This window comes from Mobula hypostoma, chromosome 1 (assembly GCF_963921235.1).
Source record: "Mobula hypostoma chromosome 1, sMobHyp1.1, whole genome shotgun sequence".
Classification (NCBI taxonomy): Eukaryota; Metazoa; Chordata; class Chondrichthyes; order Myliobatiformes; family Myliobatidae; genus Mobula; species Mobula hypostoma.
The window spans coordinates 3,736,810-3,759,179 of record NC_086097.1 but is presented as its reverse complement, the minus strand read 5'-3'; the positions used below and the strand labels follow the sequence as shown (position 1 = coordinate 3,759,179).

Sequence of the window (22,370 nt, the reverse complement as noted above, 5' to 3'; positions counted from 1 at the left end):
TGGAGATGTACTTTATTCAGTCGAGGACATTTATTTTTCCATATGTAGGAGGATAAAATAGAGTCCAGAGAGTCAAAAAAGGATTTAGGAATAAAAATGGGTAACGCCTGAAGGAGGTATATAAATTTAGGTTAAAAAAAATAAGAACCCAACTGAATGTTCTTCATATAGACCACTTTCCTTACTTAATGTTGATGCTAAAATAATATCTACAGTTCTGGCCTGTAGGATGGAAAATATCTTACCATCTATCATTTCTGACGATCAGACTGGTTTTATAAAAAATCAATATTCTCATTTTAATATTCATCGATTATTAAATGTTATTTATTCTCCTTCTAAGGAGATATCGGAGTGTGTGATATCCTTAGACTCTGAGAAGGCTTTTGATCGGGTTGAATGGCATTATTTGTTTAAAATTTTAGAAAAATTTAATTTTGGATCCAACTTTATTCAATGGATTGAATTACTGTATTTATCCCCTTTTGCTCGGGATCTTACTAATTCTCAGAATTCTAAAGCATTTAAACTTCAACGTGGAACCAAGCAAGGTTGCCCTCTGAGTCCTTTGCTCTTTGACCCGACTTTAGAACCTTTAGCTATTGCTTTTCAAGAATCTAACGATATCACTGGCATTTTACGGAAGGGTACTATCCACAAAGTTTCACTTTACACAGATGATTTATTGCTTTACATTTCTAATGTCAAAACTTCATTACCTTCTGTGCTTTCTTTACTATCTTGTCTTAGACAGTCTTCTGGATATAAATTGAACCTACACAAGAGTGAACTTTTTCCTTTGAATATTTTGCCGTTAACTGATATTAACCTTCCTTTTAAACTTGTAAGAAACCAATTCACTTATTTGGGTGTAACAATTACTAAGAATTATAAATACTTATTTAAAGAAAATTTTCTTACTTTATTAAATTATATAAAAAGAACATTATCAAATTGGTCGCCCCTTTCGTTATCATCGATTGACCAAATTAATTCTACTAAAATGAACGTTTGACCTAAATTTAGATAGCTCTTTCAGAGTTTTTCGAAGAAGTTACCAGGAAAGTGGACTTTGGCAAGGGATTTGACAAGGTCCCACGTGGGAAATTGGTGAAGAAGGTTCAGTCGCTCAGCATTCAAGATGATTTAGTAAATTGGATTAGACATTAGATTTGTGGGAGAAGCCAGAGAGTGGCAGTAGATGGTTGCCTCTCTAACTGGAGGCCTGTGACTAGTGGAGTGCCACAGGGATCGATGGTGGGTCTGTTGTTGTATGTCATCTACATCAATGATCTGGATGATAATGTGGTTAACTGGATCAGCAAATTTGCAGATGACACCAGATGGGGGTCAGTGAGTGGACAGTGAGGAAGGCTATCATAGCTTGCAGAGGGATCAAATTCATCTGGAAAAATGGGTTGAAAATGGCAGATGGAATTTAAAGCAGACAGCATGAGGATTTGTACTTCAGTAGGACCAACCAAGGTAGGTCATATACTATCTGGTCCAGGTGACTTATTCTTCTCTAGACCTTTCAGTTTCCCAAGAATCTTCTCTGTGGTAGTGGTAACTTCACACACTTCATGCCCCCTGATACCTGGAACATTCGTCATGAACATGAACAATGAACATTGATCACACTGCTCATGTCTTACACAGTGAAGACTGACGCAAAGTATTTATTCAGTTGTCCCCCATTACAACCTCTCCAGCATCTTTTTCCAACGGTTCAATATTGACTCTCATCTCTCTTATACACTAAAAAAACATTTGATCTCCTCTTTATTATTATTGGCTAGTATACTTTTGTATTCCATCTTTACCTTAATGACTATTTTAGTTGCCTTATGTTGGTATTGAAAAGCTTCCCTATCCTCTAACTTCCCACTAATTTTTGCTCTATTATATGCCCTCTCTTTGACTTTTATGTTGGCATTGACTTCTCTTGTTAGCCGTGGCTGTGTCATCTTTCTTTTTGAATGCTTCTTCCTCTTTGGGATGTATATATTCTGTGCCTTCCAAGTTGCTTCCAGAAATTCCAGCAATTGCTGCTCTGCCATCATCCCTGCCAGTGTTCTTTTCCAATCAGTTAGAAACAAAGAAACATAGAAAACCTACAGAACAATACAGGCCCTTTGGTCCACAAAGCTGTGTCGAACATGTCCTTACCTAAGAAATTACCTGGGGTTATGCATAGCCCTCTATTTTTCTGAGCCCTATATACCTATTCAGGAGTCTCTTAAAAGACCCTATCGTATCTGCCTCCACCACCATCACCGACAGCCCATTCCACGCACTCACCACTCTCTGTGTAAAAAACTTACCCCTGAATCTCCTCTGTGCTTACTTCCAAGCACCTTAAAATCATGCCCTCTTGTGCTAGCCATTTCAGCCTTGGGAAAAAACCTCTGACTATCCACATGATCAATGCTTCTTACCATCCTGCACACCTCTATCAGCTCACCTCTCATCTTCCGTCGCTCCAAGGAGAAAAGGCCGAGTTCACTCAACCTATTCTCATAAGGCATGCCCCCACATCCAGGCAGTATCCTTGTACATCTCTGCACCCTTTCTATGGTTTCCACATCCTTCCTGTAGTGAGGTGACCAGAGCTAAGCACAGTACGCCAAGTGGGGTCTGACCAGGGTCCTATATAGCTGCAACATTGCCTCTTGGCTCCTAAACTCAATCCCATAATTGATAAAGGCCAATACACCATATGCTTTCTTAATCACAGAGTCAACCTGCACAGCAGCTTTGAGTGTCCTATGGACTTGGACCCCAAGATCCCTCTGATTTCAAGTTCTGGCCAACTCCTCTCTCATGCCTCTGCAATTCCACTTTACTCCACTGTAATACTGATACATCTGACTTTAACTTCCGCTTCTTAAATTTCAGGGTGAACTTGATCATGTTATGATGTCTTGTCCCTGAAGGTTTTTACCTTAACGCTGCTCCCTCTGTCTTTCTGCCTGTCCTTTTGATACAATCTGTATCCTTGGACATTAAGCTCCCTGCTACAATCTTCTTTCAGCCATAATTCAGTGATGCCTACAACATCATACCCGCCAATCTGCAACTGTGCTAGAAGTTCATCTACTTCATTCTGTGTACTGCACACATTCAAATACAACACCTTTGGTTGATTTTGTCTGTCTTTACATTATAACTCATCCTGTTGACTGCAATTTTGCCCTATCAACAGCCTCTCCTCACTACACATCGCTTCTCTTTGTAAACCAAACCAGCTACCGCATCTTCAGCACTATCATTCGCCTTTCCTACGATACTTCTTTCATTCAAGTATATGCGGCTCTGGACACTAGTCACACCATGATCAAACTTTTGATTCCTAACTTTGTCTGAGATCTTACCAAGGGAAACAAGGTGTAAGGGGAGTGGGAGGGGCAATGTCTTCACTCAGAAGGTGGTCAGACTGTGGAGTGATCTTGGAGTAGGTTTAAAGGTTTGCACAACATCGTGGCGTGAAGAGCCTGTACTCTGCTGTAATAAGAACATAAGACCATAAGACATAGGGCATCTGGCCAATCATGTCCGTTCTGCCATCATAGCTGGTTTATTTTCCCTCTCAACCCCATTCTCTTGCCTTCTCCTCATAGTCTTTGACATGGCGACTAATCAAGAACTTATTAACCTCTGCTCTGAATACACCCAATGATCCGGCCTCCACAGTCGCCTGTGGCAATGAATTCCACAGGTTCACCACCCTCTGGCTGAAGAAATTCCTCCTCACATCCATTCTAAAGGGATGTCCCTGTTTTCTGAAGATGTCCTCTGGTGTTAGACATCGCCACTACAGGAAATATCTATGGGCACCGCTGTGGCATGACGCTATTACAGCTCACGATGTCAGTGCTCGGAGTTCAATTCTGACGTCATATGTAAGCAGTCAGCAGGCACTTCCTGTGGAATGTATGGGTTTTCTCCAGGTCTTCTGATTTCTTCACACAGTCCAAAGATGTATTGGTTATAGGTTAATTGATCATTGTAAATTGTCATGTGTATAGAACCAAAGTACAGGCTCCTTGTATGTTAACCCTTTTGTTCCTGGGGTCATTCTCATGAACCTCCTGGACCCTCTCCAATGCCAACACATCTCTGCTTAGTTGAGTTGAAATGTTTACATGATTTACTGTAAACAGCTTATCCCGGAACGGTGGATTGTCGGACGCTGGGAGAGGAAACAGCTCTATATTTAGCAACATCTCGAGGATACGTGGAGTGCATGATTTGTTTACTGGAAGCTGGGGCAGAATGTGATATCACCAATAAGACCAAAGAAACAGCACTCTACAAAGGTAACCAACACTCTTAATCTACTCTTCTTGTGTTAGTGTATTCTGTGTTGCCTCTATAAACTATTCCCAAACAGAGATTACAGTGGATTAGCCGGTAAATGTTGAAAGCTTTTTTGTGGGTTATGTCAGGGGTGCATACTGTGCACTTGCAGACTGAGGATCGGAATCAAAATCAGAATCAGGTTTATTATCACCGGCATGTGACGTGAAATTTTGTTAACTTAGCAGCAGCAGTTGAATGCAATACATAATCTAGCAGAGAGAAAAATTAATTAATACAATAAAACCTAATAATAATAAATAAACAAGTGAATCAATTATGTACCAACACTGTAACTTCAGGAGAAAAACTGCTTCTGAAACCCTTCATAATAAGCTGTCTTTTATACAAAGAAATACATAGCAGGAATTGCAAGACATTTGACCACAAGACCCTACAAAGAATTGTATGGACTGCTGGGAGGATTATCACTCGCTTTTCCACCCATCAGAGATGTTTATCAGGAGTGCTGTGTACACAGGGCCTTAGCATTGTCAATGATCCCACTCACCTATCCAACAATCTCTTTGACACCCTACCATCGGGCAGGAGGCACTCTAGCATTAGTGCAAGAACTTTTAGGATGAGAAACAACTCCTTCCCCCAGACCATGAGGCTACTGAACACTTTGCCACCACCCAAGTCTCATCATGTTGGAAGTGTCAGTAGCATTATACCATTTACTTTGTAACTTGTGGCATAAATGCACTTTATTATTTGTTAACTTAACTGTAGTAATATTACTTTATTACTTTTTGTGCACCTTGGTCTGGGGGAGTATTGTTTCTTTTGGTGGGATATGGCAGATTGAACTAGTGACTTATTTGCTTATTTTTTGAGATACAGCCGGGCCCTTCAAGCCACACCCCCAGCAATCCCCTGATTTAATCCTCGCCTAATCATGGGACAATTTACAATGACCAGTTAACCTTCCAACCAGTATGCCTTTGGACTGCAGGAGGGAACTGGAGCACCCAGAGGAAATCCATGCCATCACGGAGAGAACGCACAAATTCCTTACAGGCAGCAGAGGGAACTGAACTAGGCTACTGTGTTGCCCAACTTCTTAACAGTCAACCGTTCTCAGCTCTCCCTCAGGGTCACATGCTATCCTGCCTTGCAAGCAGGCGGCCATTCCTTCATTGGGCCCAGATAAGAGAATTAGCCCCCCAGTGACACTGCAAAAGGATTGCAAGAGGGGAACTGAGCAACACTGTCCAGTTCCGGATGGGCAACACATTCAGGCCTGGACAGAGATGACCATAAACAATGAACAAAATTATCCTAATTTCTCACTTTAAATTATTGCATTAATTTCACAGGAGAACCAAATGACTTTTCAATTTGTGCTCCAACTACTAAAACACTATCAAGTTCAAGTTTATTGTCATCTGATGGTGCGTAGAAAGAACCAAATGAAACCATGTTCCTCTGGACCATGGGACACTCACACAACATATATCACACTCAGTACATTAAACAAGTGTGACGTGTGGCCAAATGGTTAAGGCATTTGTCTGGTGATTTGAAGGTCACTAGTTCAAGCCTTGGCTGAGGCAGCGTGTGTGTCCTTGAGCAAGGCACTTAACCACACATTGCTCTGCGACGACAGTGGTGCCAAGCTGTGTGGGTCCTAATGCCCTTCCCTTGGACAACATTGGTGTCGTGGAGAGGGGAGACTTGCAGCATGGGCAACTGCTGGTCTTCCATACAACCTTGCCCAGGCCTGCGCCCTGGAAACCTTCCAAGGAGCAAATCCATGGTCTCATAAGATTAACGGATTCTTATATACATAAAATTAAACAAAAGACAGAGGATTCCAGTTCATTGGGACACCTTTGATCCAATTAGTGGCTGCTAACACAATATAAAAACTTCGCTCGAAGCATGATGTTGCATCCAACGGCCACACGAGTGCACCTGGCTGACACTAGTTAGTATCTATTCAGCAACAGTCTCCTGTCCAAAATAAGTGGCACACTGTCCCAAATAAATAAATAAATAAGTGGCACACTGTCCCAAATAAATAAATAATTAAGTGGCATACTGTCCCAAATAAATGGCAATTTTCTCGATTAGTTTTTGAGCTTTGAGAGTTGTCCCAAATAAGCAGCGGCACTGATTAACCGATGCCCCAATTAACCAGAATCCACTGCATTACCACAAATAAGTTAATAAAATATAATTCAAAGATGCATATATTGTGCAGCACAATATCCCCAATTTTGTCAGCACATATTAATTTAACTTTGTGATTTCCTTTTTAACAGCCTGTGAAAATAAAAATGTGGAGGTGGTGAAATTGCTGGTTAAGTTCAATGCTGATGTGAATCACCGCTGCAATCGCGGATGGACTGCTCTTCACGAGGCAGTTGTACGAAACGATCTGGACATTATTGAAGCTCTTATCACCGCCGGTGCCAAGATTGAGTCAACAAATGCCTATGGAGTCAGTCCATTGTTTGTTGCAGCTCAGAGTGGACAATTGGAAGCCTTGCGTTTTCTTGTCAAACACGGTAAGTGCAACTATCTCGCAGTGCGGTTATTGAGAAGGACGCTGGACTATGAGGTCTTCTACTGCAGGGATTTGGTAATCAAAGGACACCAAGCTGGAAGACAATTGGTAAAAGGCAAGATGAGGAGAGACACAAAGAGAACGCTGGAGAACTCAGCAGGTCAGGCAGCATCTGTGGAAAAGTATAAACTGTCGACATTTCAGGCTGAGTCTTTTCATCAGGACTGGAAAGGAAGGGGGAGGAAGCCAGAATAAAAAGGTGGGGGACGTGAAGGAGTCCAAGCTAGAAGTTGACAGGTGAAGCCAGGTGGGTAGGAGTGGGGGGGGGGTGGGGGTGAACAGAACCTGGGAGGCAATAGGTGGAAAAGGTAAAGGGATGAAGAGGAAGGAATCTGATCGGGGAGGAGAGTGGACCATGGAGAGAGGAGAGGAGGATGAGCACCAGGGGAAGTTGAATGATAGGTGAGGGGAAGAGAAGGGGTAAAAGGGGAACGGGGATTGGGAATGGAGATGGGGAATATCCTCACTGAGCAGGTGAGGAGGAAAGGTAAGAGGCCGGAGTTGGGAACTGAAAACAGGAAAGGGGGAGGAGAATAAAATTACCCGAAGTTGGAGACATCCATGTTCATACCATTAGGGTGGAGGCTAAAATGAGGATTGAGTTTGCTGAGCAGTGAGTTTTTATGATCTACATTGCACTGTCTGTAAGAGGGGTGAGAGCAGGTTTAGAAGGGACAGATGAACGGATGAAGAGGAAGACAATTCACTGCTCTGGAAAATTACATAAACATACGAGACGTGAAAACTAAGAGTAGGAGTTGGCCATCTGGCCCGCTGAGCCTGTTCTTGATTTCAATAAGATCATGATTGATCCTGCTAATGTCTCAGCTTTACCTACCTGCCTCTCCCCCATAATCCTTAATCACCCTGCCATACAAAAACCTCTCTAACTGTGTCTTACGAATATCTAAAGAGAATGTTTCGCTGGGCAGAGAATTCCACAGATTCACTACTCTCCTCTTCGCCGTCCTAAATTAATTCTCCTCCCCCCCAATTTTGGGGTCACATCTCCCAAATTCAGTCTCACACACCAGTAGAAACAACTTTCTAGCCTCTATCTTCAAATTCAAGTTCAAGTTTAATTGTCGGTCAATCATAGATGAATACAGGCAAACGAGACGGCGTTCCTCTGAGACCAAGGTGTAAAACTCAGTACCAACGGCTGCACACAGCACAAGGCATGTATAATTACTATAGCAGTAAACGTCGAGTCACACAAGTCCCTGAGTGTCATTGGTTTGTTGATGGTCCATGAGATGTTTGTCAGCAAGAACAAGCCCATGGCAGTCTGGCCACCACGCACTAGTGCAGCCATAGATGATCACGATCCAGCTTGTTTTTCACCGAGCGAACACTGGAGAATAGCACTGATGGTAGTGGCCAGTCCCGAACCCAGCATGGATGCCCGCCACACTGCACCGCCTCTGGCAACTCCTCCCCTGGGCGGCTGCGTCAGGCGATCCCACGGCTTGAGGGCCTGTTCTGCACAATTAAGACCATGCAGTTCCCCCACCACCGGTTTCTACAATGAACCAATGATTCAGACTTGCACTATTCTACATTACCAATGTCCAAAAAGGTCTTGCAAACACAAGATCTATCCTATCTATCAGTTTCATAATTTTATATGTTTCTATAAGTTCTCCTCTCATTCTTCTGAATTCCAGACAGCATTGTCCCATCTGACTCAACCTCTCTTCATAGGCTACCCCCCCCATCCCTGGAATCAACCTGGTGAATCTCCGGTGCACAAGAGAGTTGAGCTAATTCAAAATGGCTTAGGCATTATCATGTTTAATAATCCTTTATACATGTTGGCCAATGTTAGATGCTGTATAATCCAATATTACCTTTATTGAATCTGGAGTCAGAGGAAGTTATAGAAGATGGTGGTCAAGGGAAACCTCAATCTTGCTCTTTTTTGAAAACAAGATAAGAGTGACTGCTTGTTACATCGCCCTTCTTCTAGCTTTCCTATCAACTCCGTCCCCACCTACACTAGAGGCAATTTACATTTGCCAATTTGCCAATTTACCAGCTTGTTTTTAGCATGTGGGAGGAAAATGGAGCACTCGAGGAATGACACACAGTCGGTCACAGGGATGTTGACTTACATCAACTCATATAGGTTAGGTAATTAACTACACAACTTTTAATTACTCAAAACTTGCACTTTATTGTCTCTTGCACAAACATTAACATAACTATTTAACCCCAGGCCAGCAACTTAAAACATAAACTTTACTCTTCCCTCTGTACCAACACTCACTCAGATCACCTCTCCAATTTATATCACTGAAATAGAGATCTTTCATTGGCGAAATGATCAATCCTTCTTCTCCCAGTCCCCAGCATGGGGGAGCCTTCTTTGTGATAGTTAGGCTGCAGAGCTCTTGCCATTTTGCATTTGTATCAGTTCAAATACTGCGTTTAGATCTCGTTGGCTCTGGCCTATCTGGCTAACGCGTGTCACCTTCCCATTAACTAGCATTGTGTAATTGCCCTTCTCGCAAGTAACAACTTGTGAGTAATAACTCTTTGTTCTGAATCAGAGCAGATCAGTCTGTTGTGAGGTTCCAGTTGCTCAGGTCAGACACAGACTCCCCTATTTATAAACCTGCATGTTCTATTGTATCAAAGAACACATCACAAATAACTTCTTATTTGGAACTGACCTCTAGTTCAGCAGATTATCAGGAGCATCATTGTATCCACTTTAAAACACTTTGATACAGCCATTCCTGAGCAAAACCACCTCACAAGACAGCTCACAAAATGGAGGTTACAGAGTAGCGTCACAAAATGGCAGCCTCCATTCCTTCAACCACACGGCAAGAACAAAAACAATTGATTTGTCTACTTCCACTGTCCTTGACCCTGAGATAGATCTTAAATCCTTCCTAGCCAACAGGAAGAACAAGCAAACTTCATACTAGCAATGCCCATGATCTGGATCAAACCCTCTTTGAAGTTCTGTGGTAAATAATGTTGCATGTGCCCTTGAAAGCGTCATAATTCTGCCTGCAACAGCCCTTCTTCCATTACCTGGTTACTGCTCTGCATTTTGTGGTTACTAAGTTACATCTCTAGTTGGAGCTCAGAGCTTGCTGGACATTCCAGTGACTCCTTTAACCCTTTTTGTTCTGGCTGCTGAAATGGTGAACTCCTGATTTGCCTGCCTGACATTCAATCCATGTTAGTGTGTGCCAGTTAATAAACCGAGCAGTATGGTTTGAAATTCCCTGAAAGCAGTGGACTTTCCCTTTTGGTACCAGCAAAGTCAGAACAAAGGGGTGGAGGTTTCTTCCTGCACTCTTCACCCAGTGAACTTCAGAAAGCTTTGCGAGGCTGGAAGGTTCCTTCCTCACTTTATTCCCTCGGATGCTGCCCCAGTAGCATCACGGACTGAAGGGCCTGTTCCTTTGGGTATACTGATAGGTTCTTCGTTAGTCAAGGTATCAAAGGTTACAGGGAGAAGGTAGGAGAATGGGGCTGAGATGGAAAATAAATCAGCCATGATAGAATGGTGGAGCAGACTCGATGGCCCGAACAGTCTAATTCTGCACCTATGCCTTACATCTTTATTTCAGACACTGTGAGCATGATGAACCGTAAATTTCTACCATTGATTATTCAATGCAACTCTTTGCGATGATCATTGTGTTAATAATATTACTGTTCCACTCTCCTCAGGTGCTGACGTCAACACCCAAGCCAATGATAATGCCTCAGCATTGTATGAAGCCAGCAAAAATGAGCATACCGACATTGTGGAATTTCTCCTTTCGCAAAACGCTGATGCAAACAAGGGGAACAAGGATGGCTGGCTGCCCCTTCACATCGCAGCTGCCAGAGGCAACATGGAGTAAGTTGACGAGACACAACTGCCTGAACTGAAAATGTTGCAGAGGTCTGAATTACTGTGGACTTGGGCATGGGCTCTGGGACTTGAATTGACCCTTTGATACTTTCATTTAAAAGAAAAATAAGGCGACAAATGATTTGCTAAACTTGGTTTGGATCAGGATCAGGTTTAATCTCACTGGCAGATGTGAAAATTGTTGTTTTGTGGCAGCAGTGTATTGCAATACATAATAATAAAACTATAACTTCCTATAAGAAATATATATATAAATTCTACTTAAATAAGTAGTGCAAAAAGAGAATAAAAATAGGTGAGGTGGTGTTCATGGGCTGATTATCCATTCAGAAATCTGATGGCAGAGGGGAAGAAGCTGTTCCTGAATCACTGAGTGTGTGTCTTCAGGCTTCTGTACCCTCTCCTCAATGGTAACAATGAGAAGAGGGCTTGTCCTGGGTGATGGGTGCCCTTAATGATGGATGCTGCCTTTTTGAATCATCACTTTTTAAAGGTGCCCTTGGTGCTGGGGAGAATAGAGATTCATCAACATACTTGTGAGCTCTAATTTAAGGTTTTGCTATCATTAAGTCAAATATTTGACGTTCCTGATTGCAGCCACAGAGTAATAACACGAGTAAGATCCAAGATTCGAGATTTTAAAATATGATTTCCGGTACATAATTGTTACTCCGGATCTGATACAGCACAAAACAACACAATAAATATAAATACATAAGATAGCTTATATACATAAATTGATTGTATGTCCATAAAGTGACGCTGGGCACAGGAGTGTCTGTACATAAGGTGACTCTGACAGGAAATGATAAAGTGGTGGTGGTTGGGGGTTTGGAGAGGTGGGTTAGTGGGTGGAGGTGTTGATAAGCCTTACTGCTTGGGGAAAGCAACTATATTTGAGTCTGGTGGTCCTGGTCTGGATGCTACGTAGCCTCCTCCCTGATGGGAATGGGACAAGCAGTCCATGAGCGGGGTGGGTGGGATCCTTCATGATGGTACTGGCCCTTTTCCATATATATGTCCTTGATGACACCCCCTCCCCCGGTGATGTGTTGGGTAGTTTCGACTACCTGTTGTAGATCCTTGCTGTCCATCGCAGTGCAGTTTCCGTACTGTGTGGTGATGCAGCTTGCTGAGATGGTTTGCAATGTCTTGGTATTGAAAATGGTTGATGTGTGACACATCGTTATCAATTCCTTGTTCCCACCCAGCCTGATTGAAATGTTGCTCCCAGTCACGAGTAAGGTCCGGGTGAGACGCAGTGGAATAAGCCCTCTTCATCTCGCTGCTCAGCACAACCACGTGGATGTTATGGAGGAGCTGATTGAAGCTGGCTACAATATAAATGCCCTCTTGTCACCTGAAAGATCACGACTTTTTGAAGACAAGCGCACTTCTGTGTTGTACTTTGCTGTTTACAACAACAATGTGGAGGCTACGGAAATCCTGCTGAAGGCTGGAGCAAATCCTAATGTGGATCTGATAAACCCACTGCTCATTGCGATCCGACACGGCTCCATCAGAATCATCCAGCTGCTGATGAGCTACGGAGCTAACATCAATGCCTATATTCCGACACACCCCACGTCCTTCCCAGCAACAATCATGTTTTGTATGAAGTACCTCAGCTTGCTGAAGTTGATTATGGACTATGGCGGCGACGCAGAATCTTGCTTTAATTGTGAATATGGCAATTGCCAACATCCAGAACAAGAGCAAAGAAGACCTGACACAGTAATAGAACAAAAACATCGAAAAGTTGTACAAGTAAGTCCCAATAATATTTATTGCTTTTTCATTGATTGACAGGCCCTCCCAGTCCTCGAGGTACGGCACCCAGCAGTCCCCCAGTTTAATTCTAGCCTAATCACGGGACAATTTACAATGACCAATTAACCTACCAACTGGCACACCTTTGGACTGTAGGGGGAAACCGGAGCACTCAAAGGAAAACCACTCAGTCATGGGGAGAGCATACAGGCAGCATTGGGAATTGAACCCGGGTCACCAATACGGTAAAGCGTTGTGCTACCGTGCTGCCGCACGGAATATAATGTGATTCATGCAATAACGAGACAATTTTCAGTACTTGTGCCCGCACAGGTTGATCGGGGGTTAACAAGGCAAATGGTACGCTCGCCTTTATTAGTCAAGGCACTGAGTTCAAAAGCCAGGCCGTTGTGCTGCAGCTTTATAAAACTCTAGTTCGGCCACATCACACTGTTCTGGTCACCCTACAGTAGGAAGGATGTTGGAGCTTTGGAGAGGGTGAAGGAGAGGGCTCCAGCATTGTGTGAGAGTTGCTCTGGATTTCCAGCATCTGTACACTTCCTTCTGTTTATGATTTGCTGCTCCACTGTGAGGGATGCCGACCCTGAACAAGTTTAAATCCCTTCAGGATATTGTGGATGTGTTCAGAAACATCCTGGACCCTGGCACCTGGGAGGCAAACTACTATCTGTGTTTTCTTTTTGCATCCACAGATTCGCCTGTCTGTCCGCCTAACTATAGAGTCTCCTATAACTACTGCCACCCTCTTCAGTTCCCTATGTTTCTAACCTACAGGGCCAGAGGTACGGCCTCTGTTGCTTCCCCCAGGTTGGTTGTTCCCCCCCAACAGTTCTCAAAACGGAGTACTTATTGTTGAGGGGGACAGTCACAGGGGTGCTCTCCACTATCTGACATTCTCCCTTCCCTCTCTTGACAGTCACCCACTTATCTTTCTCCTGTAGCCTAGGGGTGACTACCTCCCTGTAGATGCTTCACTTTCCCTAACAACCCAAGGTCATCGAGCTGCAGCTCCAGTTCCCTAACACGGTCTCTAAGGAGCTGCGTCTCGATGCACTGGTCAGGTGTGGCTTTCGGAGACCGTGGAAGTCTCCTGACATCCCAACATCTGACACCCAGAACAGAAGACAGGTTCTGTAGGCATGCCCCCTATTCCCTCAAGAGTTAAATAAGAAATAAGGAATGGCCTCCCCTACCTTGCCTCAGCTTGTTCTTGCCAAACCCCTTTTTAGCCAAAGCTTTACTATTCTGACTCAAGACTACTTTGACAACGACCAGTCTCACGATGACCGCTCCACTAGACGGTACCTCTCTGTTAGAGAGATTGAGTTTTTAAAGCTCTTTGCTGGACCTGTGCGGGAATGCTTCTGTTGCGTCTGCGCAGTACTCCAGCCAAGGATGGTGGGTTCCTGGAACGCGCTGTCTGGCATGGTGCTAGAGGCAGATATATTCGGGATTTTTAAGGGACATTTAGATAGGCACATGAATGTGGGGAAAATAGAGGGCATTATGTAGGCAGAAGAGATAAAGCTTATTTGGCCATTTGATTACTAATTTGTTCAGCAGAGTAGCAATTAGCTTTACTCTAATACAGCACCAACAACTCCTGCTGCTGTCTAAGTTCTCTGCGTGAACACACGGATTTCCTCTGATTCCCTCCCATATTCCAAAGGTGTGCGGGTCAGGAGGTTAATTGGTCTCATGGGTGCAGCTGTGTGACATGGCCTTGTTGGGCCAAAAGGGTCTATTACCATGTTGTATCTCTAAGAAATATAAATGAAAAATGAAAATGCCATTTTTTAAAAATCTATGGATCTTAGTACTGATTGACCATAAAACTATCAGGAATAGGATCAGACTTCGGCCGTTCGTTACATTAAGTCTGCTCTGCCATTCCATCATGGCTGATTTATCATCATTCTCCTGCCTTCTCCCCGTAACCATTGATGCCATAATTAATCAAGAACTTATCAACCTCTGCCTTAAATATACCCAATGATTAGGACTGCACAGCCGTCTGTGGGAATAAATTCCATAGATTCGCCCCCCTCTAATTGAAGAATTTTTTCCCTATCTCTATTCCAATTGGATATCCCTCTATTCTGAGGCTGTGCTCTCTGGTCCTAGACTCCTCCACTATAGGAAACATCCTCTCCACACCCACTCTATCTTGGCCTTTCAACATTCAGTACATTTCAATGAGATCAAGCCTCATTCTTCTAAACTCTAGTAAGTCAGGCCCAGAGCCATCAAATGCTCATCATGTGTTCTCCCTCTCATTCCTGGGATTATTCTTGTGAAACTTCTCTGGCCCCTCTCCAATGCCAGCACATCCTTTCTTAGATAAGGGGCCCAAAACTGCTCGCAATACTTCAAATGCGTCTGACCAATGCATTATAAAGCCACAGCATTACATCCTTGCTTTTATATTCTAATCCTCTTGAAATGAATAATGCCAACATTGCACTTGCCTTCCTCACCACAGACTCAACCTGGAGGTTAACCTTTATGGAATCCTGCATGAGGACAAGTTAATGAAAAATGAAAAAGCATTTTTTTTTTAGTTCTCTCTGGCTAACAGATTGATATTATTGGGGGAAAACACTAACCACTTCAGGGCAGTTGGGGTTCATCAGCCATAGTCGACAGCTCATCCAGGACAGGAAAACTCTGATCTTAAACTTCTGCTGCCTTGTGGCTACACCCATTCATGGGGAAGGCTTCGGGGGTAAACCCCGAGGGAAAATCCAGAGCTGGCGTTCCTAAGGTAGTCCTATGTTGAGTTCAACACTGACTGACAACTCGTGTGATGCTGCTGGTGCCAACTGTATTGGTCTCCACTGTTTCTTTGGATTCATCATCTGCGTGGAGAGAGGGAGCCTGCATGGGCAACAGCTTGTTCTCCATTTCATACTGTTCCGGCCTTCGTAAACATAGTCACCTAGGTTGCAACATCCATGGTTGACCCTGACAATGGAGGGCCTATATTAGCTGTGAGACTGCACAAAATTAAGTCTGAAATGTATGAGGTGGTTGTCTGTCATATCCAACAATGACAGGAGCCCTGTGTGGGAGAGCTTTGAAAGTGGTAAAGCTGTTGCACTGGGACAGTTCCACTCTCTTGACGTCCGAAGTTTGTGTCCGGTGATACGAGTAGTTGTCACAAACTGGGGTCCTCCTTGGGTGCAGTGGATGACCATGATGTCTTCGGTGCCTTGTCTTGCCCTTCACTCTCTGTGGAACGTTGCAGAAAAGCCTTCCTGGCCATTGGATCTCACTGTAGATCTCATCTGTCCAGTCCGCAAGAGCTGACTTCACAAGCTAGGACAGGCATGACTCTATCTCACCGGGGTATGAGCCCTGCCAGTTACTCTCAACTGGTTCCATCCACCTGGCAAAGAGCTGTACCGCGGTGTGGCCGCTGTCACACGCAAACAGCTACTTGCAGCCACAGCTGAGAGCTGAGTGTCCGGTGGGATCAAAGGTGAGTGAGGTGCCCCAGAATGGACACAACAAGCCCCTTCACCAGAGGTGCTACCCCTCGCTGCACACCCCATCTGAAAGAGACTAAAGTGCTTTCAAGCTCAAAGTGCCTGTTTTGGTGACTGAAAGAAAGGGAGGCAAAGCAGTTTGAAATGAGCTGAACCAACATTCCTATTGCTGTAAGTAATCAGATTCTGTTAGCTTTGGGCCATGCAATTATGGCGGCCCTCTGTTAGTTCGGTCGAGCATGGATGTGGCAGTTTAGTTGCCATATCCAAGCCGGTACACAGGCCAGGGCAGTACAATATGGATGCTCCCCTTCTCCATGCTGCTGTTGAACCCAGAGAAACAGCAGGGATCAATACACTTTAGCACCTGTAGCATTGCAGGAGTTGTCCGTCAGCATTGACCTTAACATAGCGTTGCCTTAGGGACTCCAGCTCTGGATTTTCCCTCGAGGTTTACTCCCAAAGCCTTGGCCGTGAGTGGGTGTAGCCGCTAGGCAGTGGAGGTTTAAGATCAGAGTTTTCCTTCTTCTAGATGAGCCGCCACCCTCAGCTGACGAGCCCCATCTGCTTGAAGTGATGGGTTTTAAAGTGCTAGTAACCATTCTTTGTACCTTCTCCTGTCAGTAGAAATGGTTCCGCTGGGTTTAGTAGCTTAGCCGTTCATGAAGATTAGGATTTGGACTGGGTTGTCAGAGATTAATTGAGACGCACACCATTGGGAGCATTTAATAGGTAGTGGGAGCTTATCCTCACTACTACCCCCGCCCCCCCCCCCCGGCTACAATTAATAATCTTGAGGAACCATGCAGTTATAAGGCCCTCAATAATAGTGCCTCTTAGTTGGTTGTTTGAGATGGAACTCCCCATGTGGCTTGAGAAATTCCCCTGATAAATATCCATGAGGTAGAACAACCATGCCTCAGCCTATTCATGTCTCAAGTGGAATTTGAACTTTAAACCGGACAGAGACATAAAAGTTGCAGGTTTCATCTCAAATTCCATCCCTTCCTCTCTTCCAGACGTGGTGACTCAGCCTTTTCTTCACTCCCTTTGGTTCAGTCATTTCACAGCTGTATCTCTGAGAAATGATCTATTTCACGTAGAACGTAAATACATAGAATATTTCAAAATTGCCATTTGTTTCTTCTCCTTAAGTCCTTTAAAGTTCGCCCAAAACTGCATGTATGCCTTACATGTTGCTCAGAGGAAGTGTCCCAAAGCCCGCAACCTCTCCTCCAGCTCTCCAATGGCCTTCCTGAGAAAGGAGGTCCAGTTCACCTGGTTCAGATACATGTCTGTCCTTCTGTAAGTTGCCAGATGCATTTTGAATTACAGTATATTTTATTAATTTATTTATGGTAATGTTTAGTTTGATGTGCTATGTGTGATGTATGATTTGTGGTCTGGAGGAGCATTGTTTCGTTTGGTTGTATATGTGTACAGTCAAATGACAACAAATTTGAACTTGAATGAAGACCCTATAAAATTCAAAGCAAGACCAGCAATTCGTTTACAAAGTACTAATCCTAAATACAAGATATTCTACAGATGCTAGGAATCCAAAATAACACATACAAATTGCTGAAGGAACTCATCAGGTCAGGCAGCATCTATGCAGGGCAAGGGGCAATTTTTCGGGCCGAGACCCTTCACCTAGACTGGAAAGGCAAGGGGAAGAAGCTAAAATAAGAAGTTGAGGAGGAGGGGCAAGGTGAAAGGTGAAAGGTGAATCCAGATGAGGGGGAATGAAGTGAGAAGCTGGGCGTTCCTGGATCGTCTATTGTCATGGTGAGGTGCAGGTCCAATGAGAAAATGCCAGTCAACTGCATCTCAGGTACGTAGGTGCAGACAACGCAGAGATATAATATTATACAAGACAGTGATGAAAGAGAAAACAAAAAGGTATGCAAAAACTATACCTTAGTGCAAAGGAAAGACATACTTCAAAACTGTACAACTGATTGTTCTGAACCTGTTGCCATGGAAACCACGGCATTATAAGCTGAAATGCTGTGAAAAATAGACTAAATAACTTGTCAGTTAAAATTTTCCTTCACTGTATTTTGACCAGGCAAGTTGAGACACCTGCTGGAAAGCCAATATATATTTAAAAATGTTAGAGAAGTAGGTGAAACACAGACCTCTGACCACTGGATCATAATTCGGCTCATGATTACTCAGTGTGCATCTTAATGCTCTTAATGCCACCTTCATCATTCTCCAGGTCCTAATGAATGCCAGAGAAGGGAATCCCTACAACCTGATAACGTTGATCACATGAAGGGTGAATAGGGTTCTTGACAGGCCCAGTCTCCACCCAGCTAACAGGGGTTTACCTGCCAGTTCATTAGCTATGTTTAAAAGGAAGTTAGATATGGCCCTTGTGGCTACAGGGGTCAGGGGGTATGGAGGGAAGGCTGGGGCGGGGTTCTGAGTTGGATGATCAGCCATGATCATAATAAATGGCGGTGCAGGCTCGAAGGGCCGAATGGCCTACTCCTGCACCTATTTACTATGTTTCTATGTTTCTATCACCTGCAACCTATTTAAACCCATACGATCCAGCACCTGCGCCACCTGCTACCCTGGCACTCCTCTGCCACCTGTCCCACTCCCTTCTCACAGAGCTCTACCCCCACCATTCCCAACATCTTTTGCTCATGCTAGATTTACAAACTTGCTCTCTGCTCCACATTGACAATTGCAGTACTGTGCAATGTCTTAGGCACCTTAGCTATATAAATGTACCTAAGACTTTAGCACAGTACTGTATATTTATTATCAAAGTATGTATACCATATACAACCTGAAGATTCATCTTCTTGCAAGCAGCCTCAAAACAAAGAAGTGCGACAGAATTCACAAAAAACCTGACACAACAAAGACCAATGAACACTCAATGTGTGAAAAAGAGAACAAATTGCGCAAACAATAAAAAAAGGAAAACAAATAACACAGAGAACATGAACTGCAGAGTCCCGGAAAATGAGTCCAATTCAGTGCTGAGCTGAGTGAAGCCACCCCAGGAGCCCAATGCCTGCAGGACACAGCCAAGGAACCAGTTCAGATAGCGCACATATTTCAAATTTGATCTGCTTTATAAGCAGTTACTTGGGAACATGCATTAATAACACAATTGCAAAATGACTTTTGGTTTTTGGTATGCAATTTTTCTGAAATAGAAAACTCAAGTTTCTCAAACCAATGGAAGAATGTTGGTCAGACAAATTCCAAGTTCAACTATTGATTTGCAAACTCAGTTTCTGTGTGAACTGTTTCCAAAGTGACAGCCAAAGTGATTTACTAAATAAATATTAGTAACACTGTCCAAAATGTTGTTGTTTGGCAACCACATTCAGACTCGATCACATCGACAGTTAGGAATTTGTCTTTTTCTCTTCGGACTAAGTTCCTTGTCGTGGATATATCATTGCAGAAGTTTGCTTTCAGCTCCATATGGACCTGACTCTATTTAGATTGCAGGATGAACTTCAAAAAGTTTATGCTGAGCTGCAGACAAGTTGGACAAAATTGACTTCTTCATAGTATAATTTTCAAAAAGCTAGTCAGCAACCTTTTCTCTTGAAGGCAAGGAAATATCTTAAAGATAAATAAAGCAAGAAAGAAATTAGATGCTGGAAATCTAAAACAAAATCAGTAAATGTTGTAGGGATAAATCATAAACACAAGAGATTCTGCAGACAAGAGACAATCTGCAGATGCTGGAAATCCGAGCAACACACACAAAATGCTGGAGGAACTCAGCAGGCCAGACAGCATCTAGGAAAAGAGTACAGTTGACGTTTCAGGCTGAAACCCTTCATCAGGACAGATTCTGCAGATGCTGCAAATCCAGGTTAACACACACAGAATGCCGGAGGAACGCTGCAAGTCAGGTAGTGTCTCTGGAAAGGAATAAACAATTAGTGTTTCAGGCCGAGCCCCTTCATTAGGACCCTGATCTTGTCCAAACTAAGCTTTTAAGACCACAAAATATAGGAGCAAAATTAGGCCATTTGACTCGTTGAGTCTGCTCTGCCATTTCACCATGGCTGATCCATTTTCCCTCTCAGCCCCAGTCTCCTGCCTTCTCCCCGTATCCCTTCACACCCTGATTAATCAAGAATCTATCAAGTTCTGCCTCAGATACACCCAATGACTTGGCCTCCACTGCTGCCTGTGGCAATGAATTCCACAGATTCACCACCCTCCCGCTAAAGAAATCCCTCCTCATCTCCGTTCTAAATGGATGTACCTGTATTCTGAGGCTGTGTCTCCCACTATAGGAAATGCCCTCTGCCATCCAGTCTTTCTAGGCTTTCCAATATTCGATAGGTTTCATCTCGGCATGATGAAGGGTCTGACTGTTTACTCCCCTCCATAGATGCTGCCTCATTTCCCGAGATCCTTCAGCATTTTCAGCGTGTTACTGGAGAAAGTCATCAATCCAAATACCATCTGCATCGGGAGAAACCGAGTTACGGGTTTGAGTCAATAACTCCATTAATATTTCTTTATAACTCTAAACATTAATAATTCACTTTCCTCACCTGCTGCCACTCTCCGGCATCTTCTATCTTTTTATTAACGGTGAGGGAAGTGTGTGTTGGGGAACACTTTGGTTCCAGTGATCATAACACCATTACTCTCAACTTGATCATGGGTAAAGATAGATTTGGTCATCGGGTTAAGGTTCTAAACTAGAAAAAGGCCAAATTTGAAGAAATGAGAAAGGATCTAAAACGCGTGGATTGGGGCGGTTTGTTCTCTGGCAAGGATGTGATCGGTAAGTGGGAGGCCTTCAAAGGAGAAATTTTGAGAGTGCAGAGTCTGTATGTTCCTGTCAGGACTAAAGGCAAAGTGAATAAGAATAAGCAACAACATCAAAGTTGCTGGTGAATGCAGCAGGCCAGGCAGCATCTCTAGGAAGAGGTAAAGTCGACGTTTCAGGCCGAGACCCTTCGTCAGGACTAACTGAAGGAAGAGTGAGTAAGAGATTTGAAAGTGGGAGGGGAGGGGGAGATCCAAAATGATAGGAGAAGACAGGAGGGGGAGGGATGGAGCCAAGAGCTGGACAGGTTATTGGCAAAAGGGATATGAGAGGATCATGGGACAGGAGGCCCAGGGAGAAAGAAAAGGGGGAGGGGGGGAAAAGCCCAGAGGATGGGCAAGGGGTATAGTCAGAGGGAGAGAGGGAGAAAAAGGAGAGAGAGAGAAAGAATGTGTGTATAAAAATAAATAACGGATGGGATACGAGGGGGAGGTGGGCCATTAGCGGAAGTTAGAGAAGTCGATGTTCATGCCATCAGGTTGGAGGCTACCCAGACGGAATATAAGGTGTTGTTCCTCCAACCTGAGTGTGGCTTCATCTTTACAGTAGAGGAGGCCGTGGATAGACATATCAGCATGGGAATGGGATGTGGAATTAAAATGTGTGGCCACTGGGAGATCCTGCTTTCTCTGGCGGACAGAGCGTAGGTGTTCAGCAAAACGATCTCCCAGTCTGCGTCAGGTCTCGCCAATATATAGAAGGCCACATCGGGAGCAGCAGACACAGTATATCACCCCAGCCGACTCACAGGTGAAGTGTCACCTCACCTGGAAGGACTGTCTGGGGCCCTGAATGGTGGTGAGGGAGGAAGTGTAAGGGCATGTGTAGCACTTGTTCCGCTTACACGGATAAGTGCCAGGAGGGTGATCAGTGGAGAGGGACGGGGGGGGGGGGGATGAATGGACAAGGGAGTCACGTAAGGAGCGATCCCTGCAGAACGCAGAGGGGGGGGAGGGAAAGATGTGCTTCGTGGTGTGATCCCGTTGGAGGTGGCGGAAGTTACGGAGAATAATATGTTGGACCCGGAGGCTGGTGAGGTGGTAGGTGAGGACCAGGGGAACCCTATTCCTAGTGGGGTGGTGGGAGGATGGAGTGAGAGCAGATGTACGTGAAATGGGGGAGATGCGTTTAAGAGCAGAGTTGATAGTGGAGGAAGGGAAGCCCCTTTCTTTAAAAAAGGAGGACATCTCCCTCGTCCTGGAATGAAAAGCCTCATCCTGAGAGCAGATGCGGCAGAGACGGAGGAATTGCGAGAAGGGGATGGCATTTTTGCAAGAGACAGGGTGAGAAGAGGAATAGTCCAGATAGCTGTGAGAGTCAGTAGGCTTATAGTAGACATCAGTGGATAAGCTGTCTCTAGAGATAGAGACAGAAAGATCTAGTAAGGGGAGGGAGGTGTTGGAAATTGACCAGGCAAACTTGAGGGCAGGGTGAAAGTTGGAGGCA

The 22,370-nt window shown here is 44.1% G+C and overlaps 1 protein-coding gene across 6 annotated transcripts in view; it reads left to right on the top strand.

The window, feature by feature from the left end:
• Positions 1–22,370, top strand: part of asb2a.1 (ankyrin repeat and SOCS box containing 2a, tandem duplicate 1) — an 84,916-nt gene that overhangs the window by 34,563 nt on the left and 27,983 nt on the right. For 3 of the 6 annotated variants that reach the window (XM_063043306.1, XM_063043315.1, XM_063043296.1), the window contains 5 exons: positions 4,164–4,319; positions 6,630–6,875; positions 10,628–10,799; positions 12,026–12,581; positions 17,249–17,398. In XM_063043306.1, coding sequence (XP_062899376.1) covers positions 4,164–4,319; positions 6,630–6,875; positions 10,628–10,799; positions 12,026–12,581; positions 17,249–17,398 — 1,280 coding nt within the window. Of the gene's footprint in view, positions 1–4,163; positions 4,320–6,629; positions 6,876–10,627; positions 10,800–12,025; positions 12,582–17,248; positions 17,399–20,477; positions 20,696–22,370 lie in introns of those variants that run through there. The other 3 variants (XM_063043324.1, XM_063043343.1, XM_063043333.1) reach the window with 2 other exon arrangements.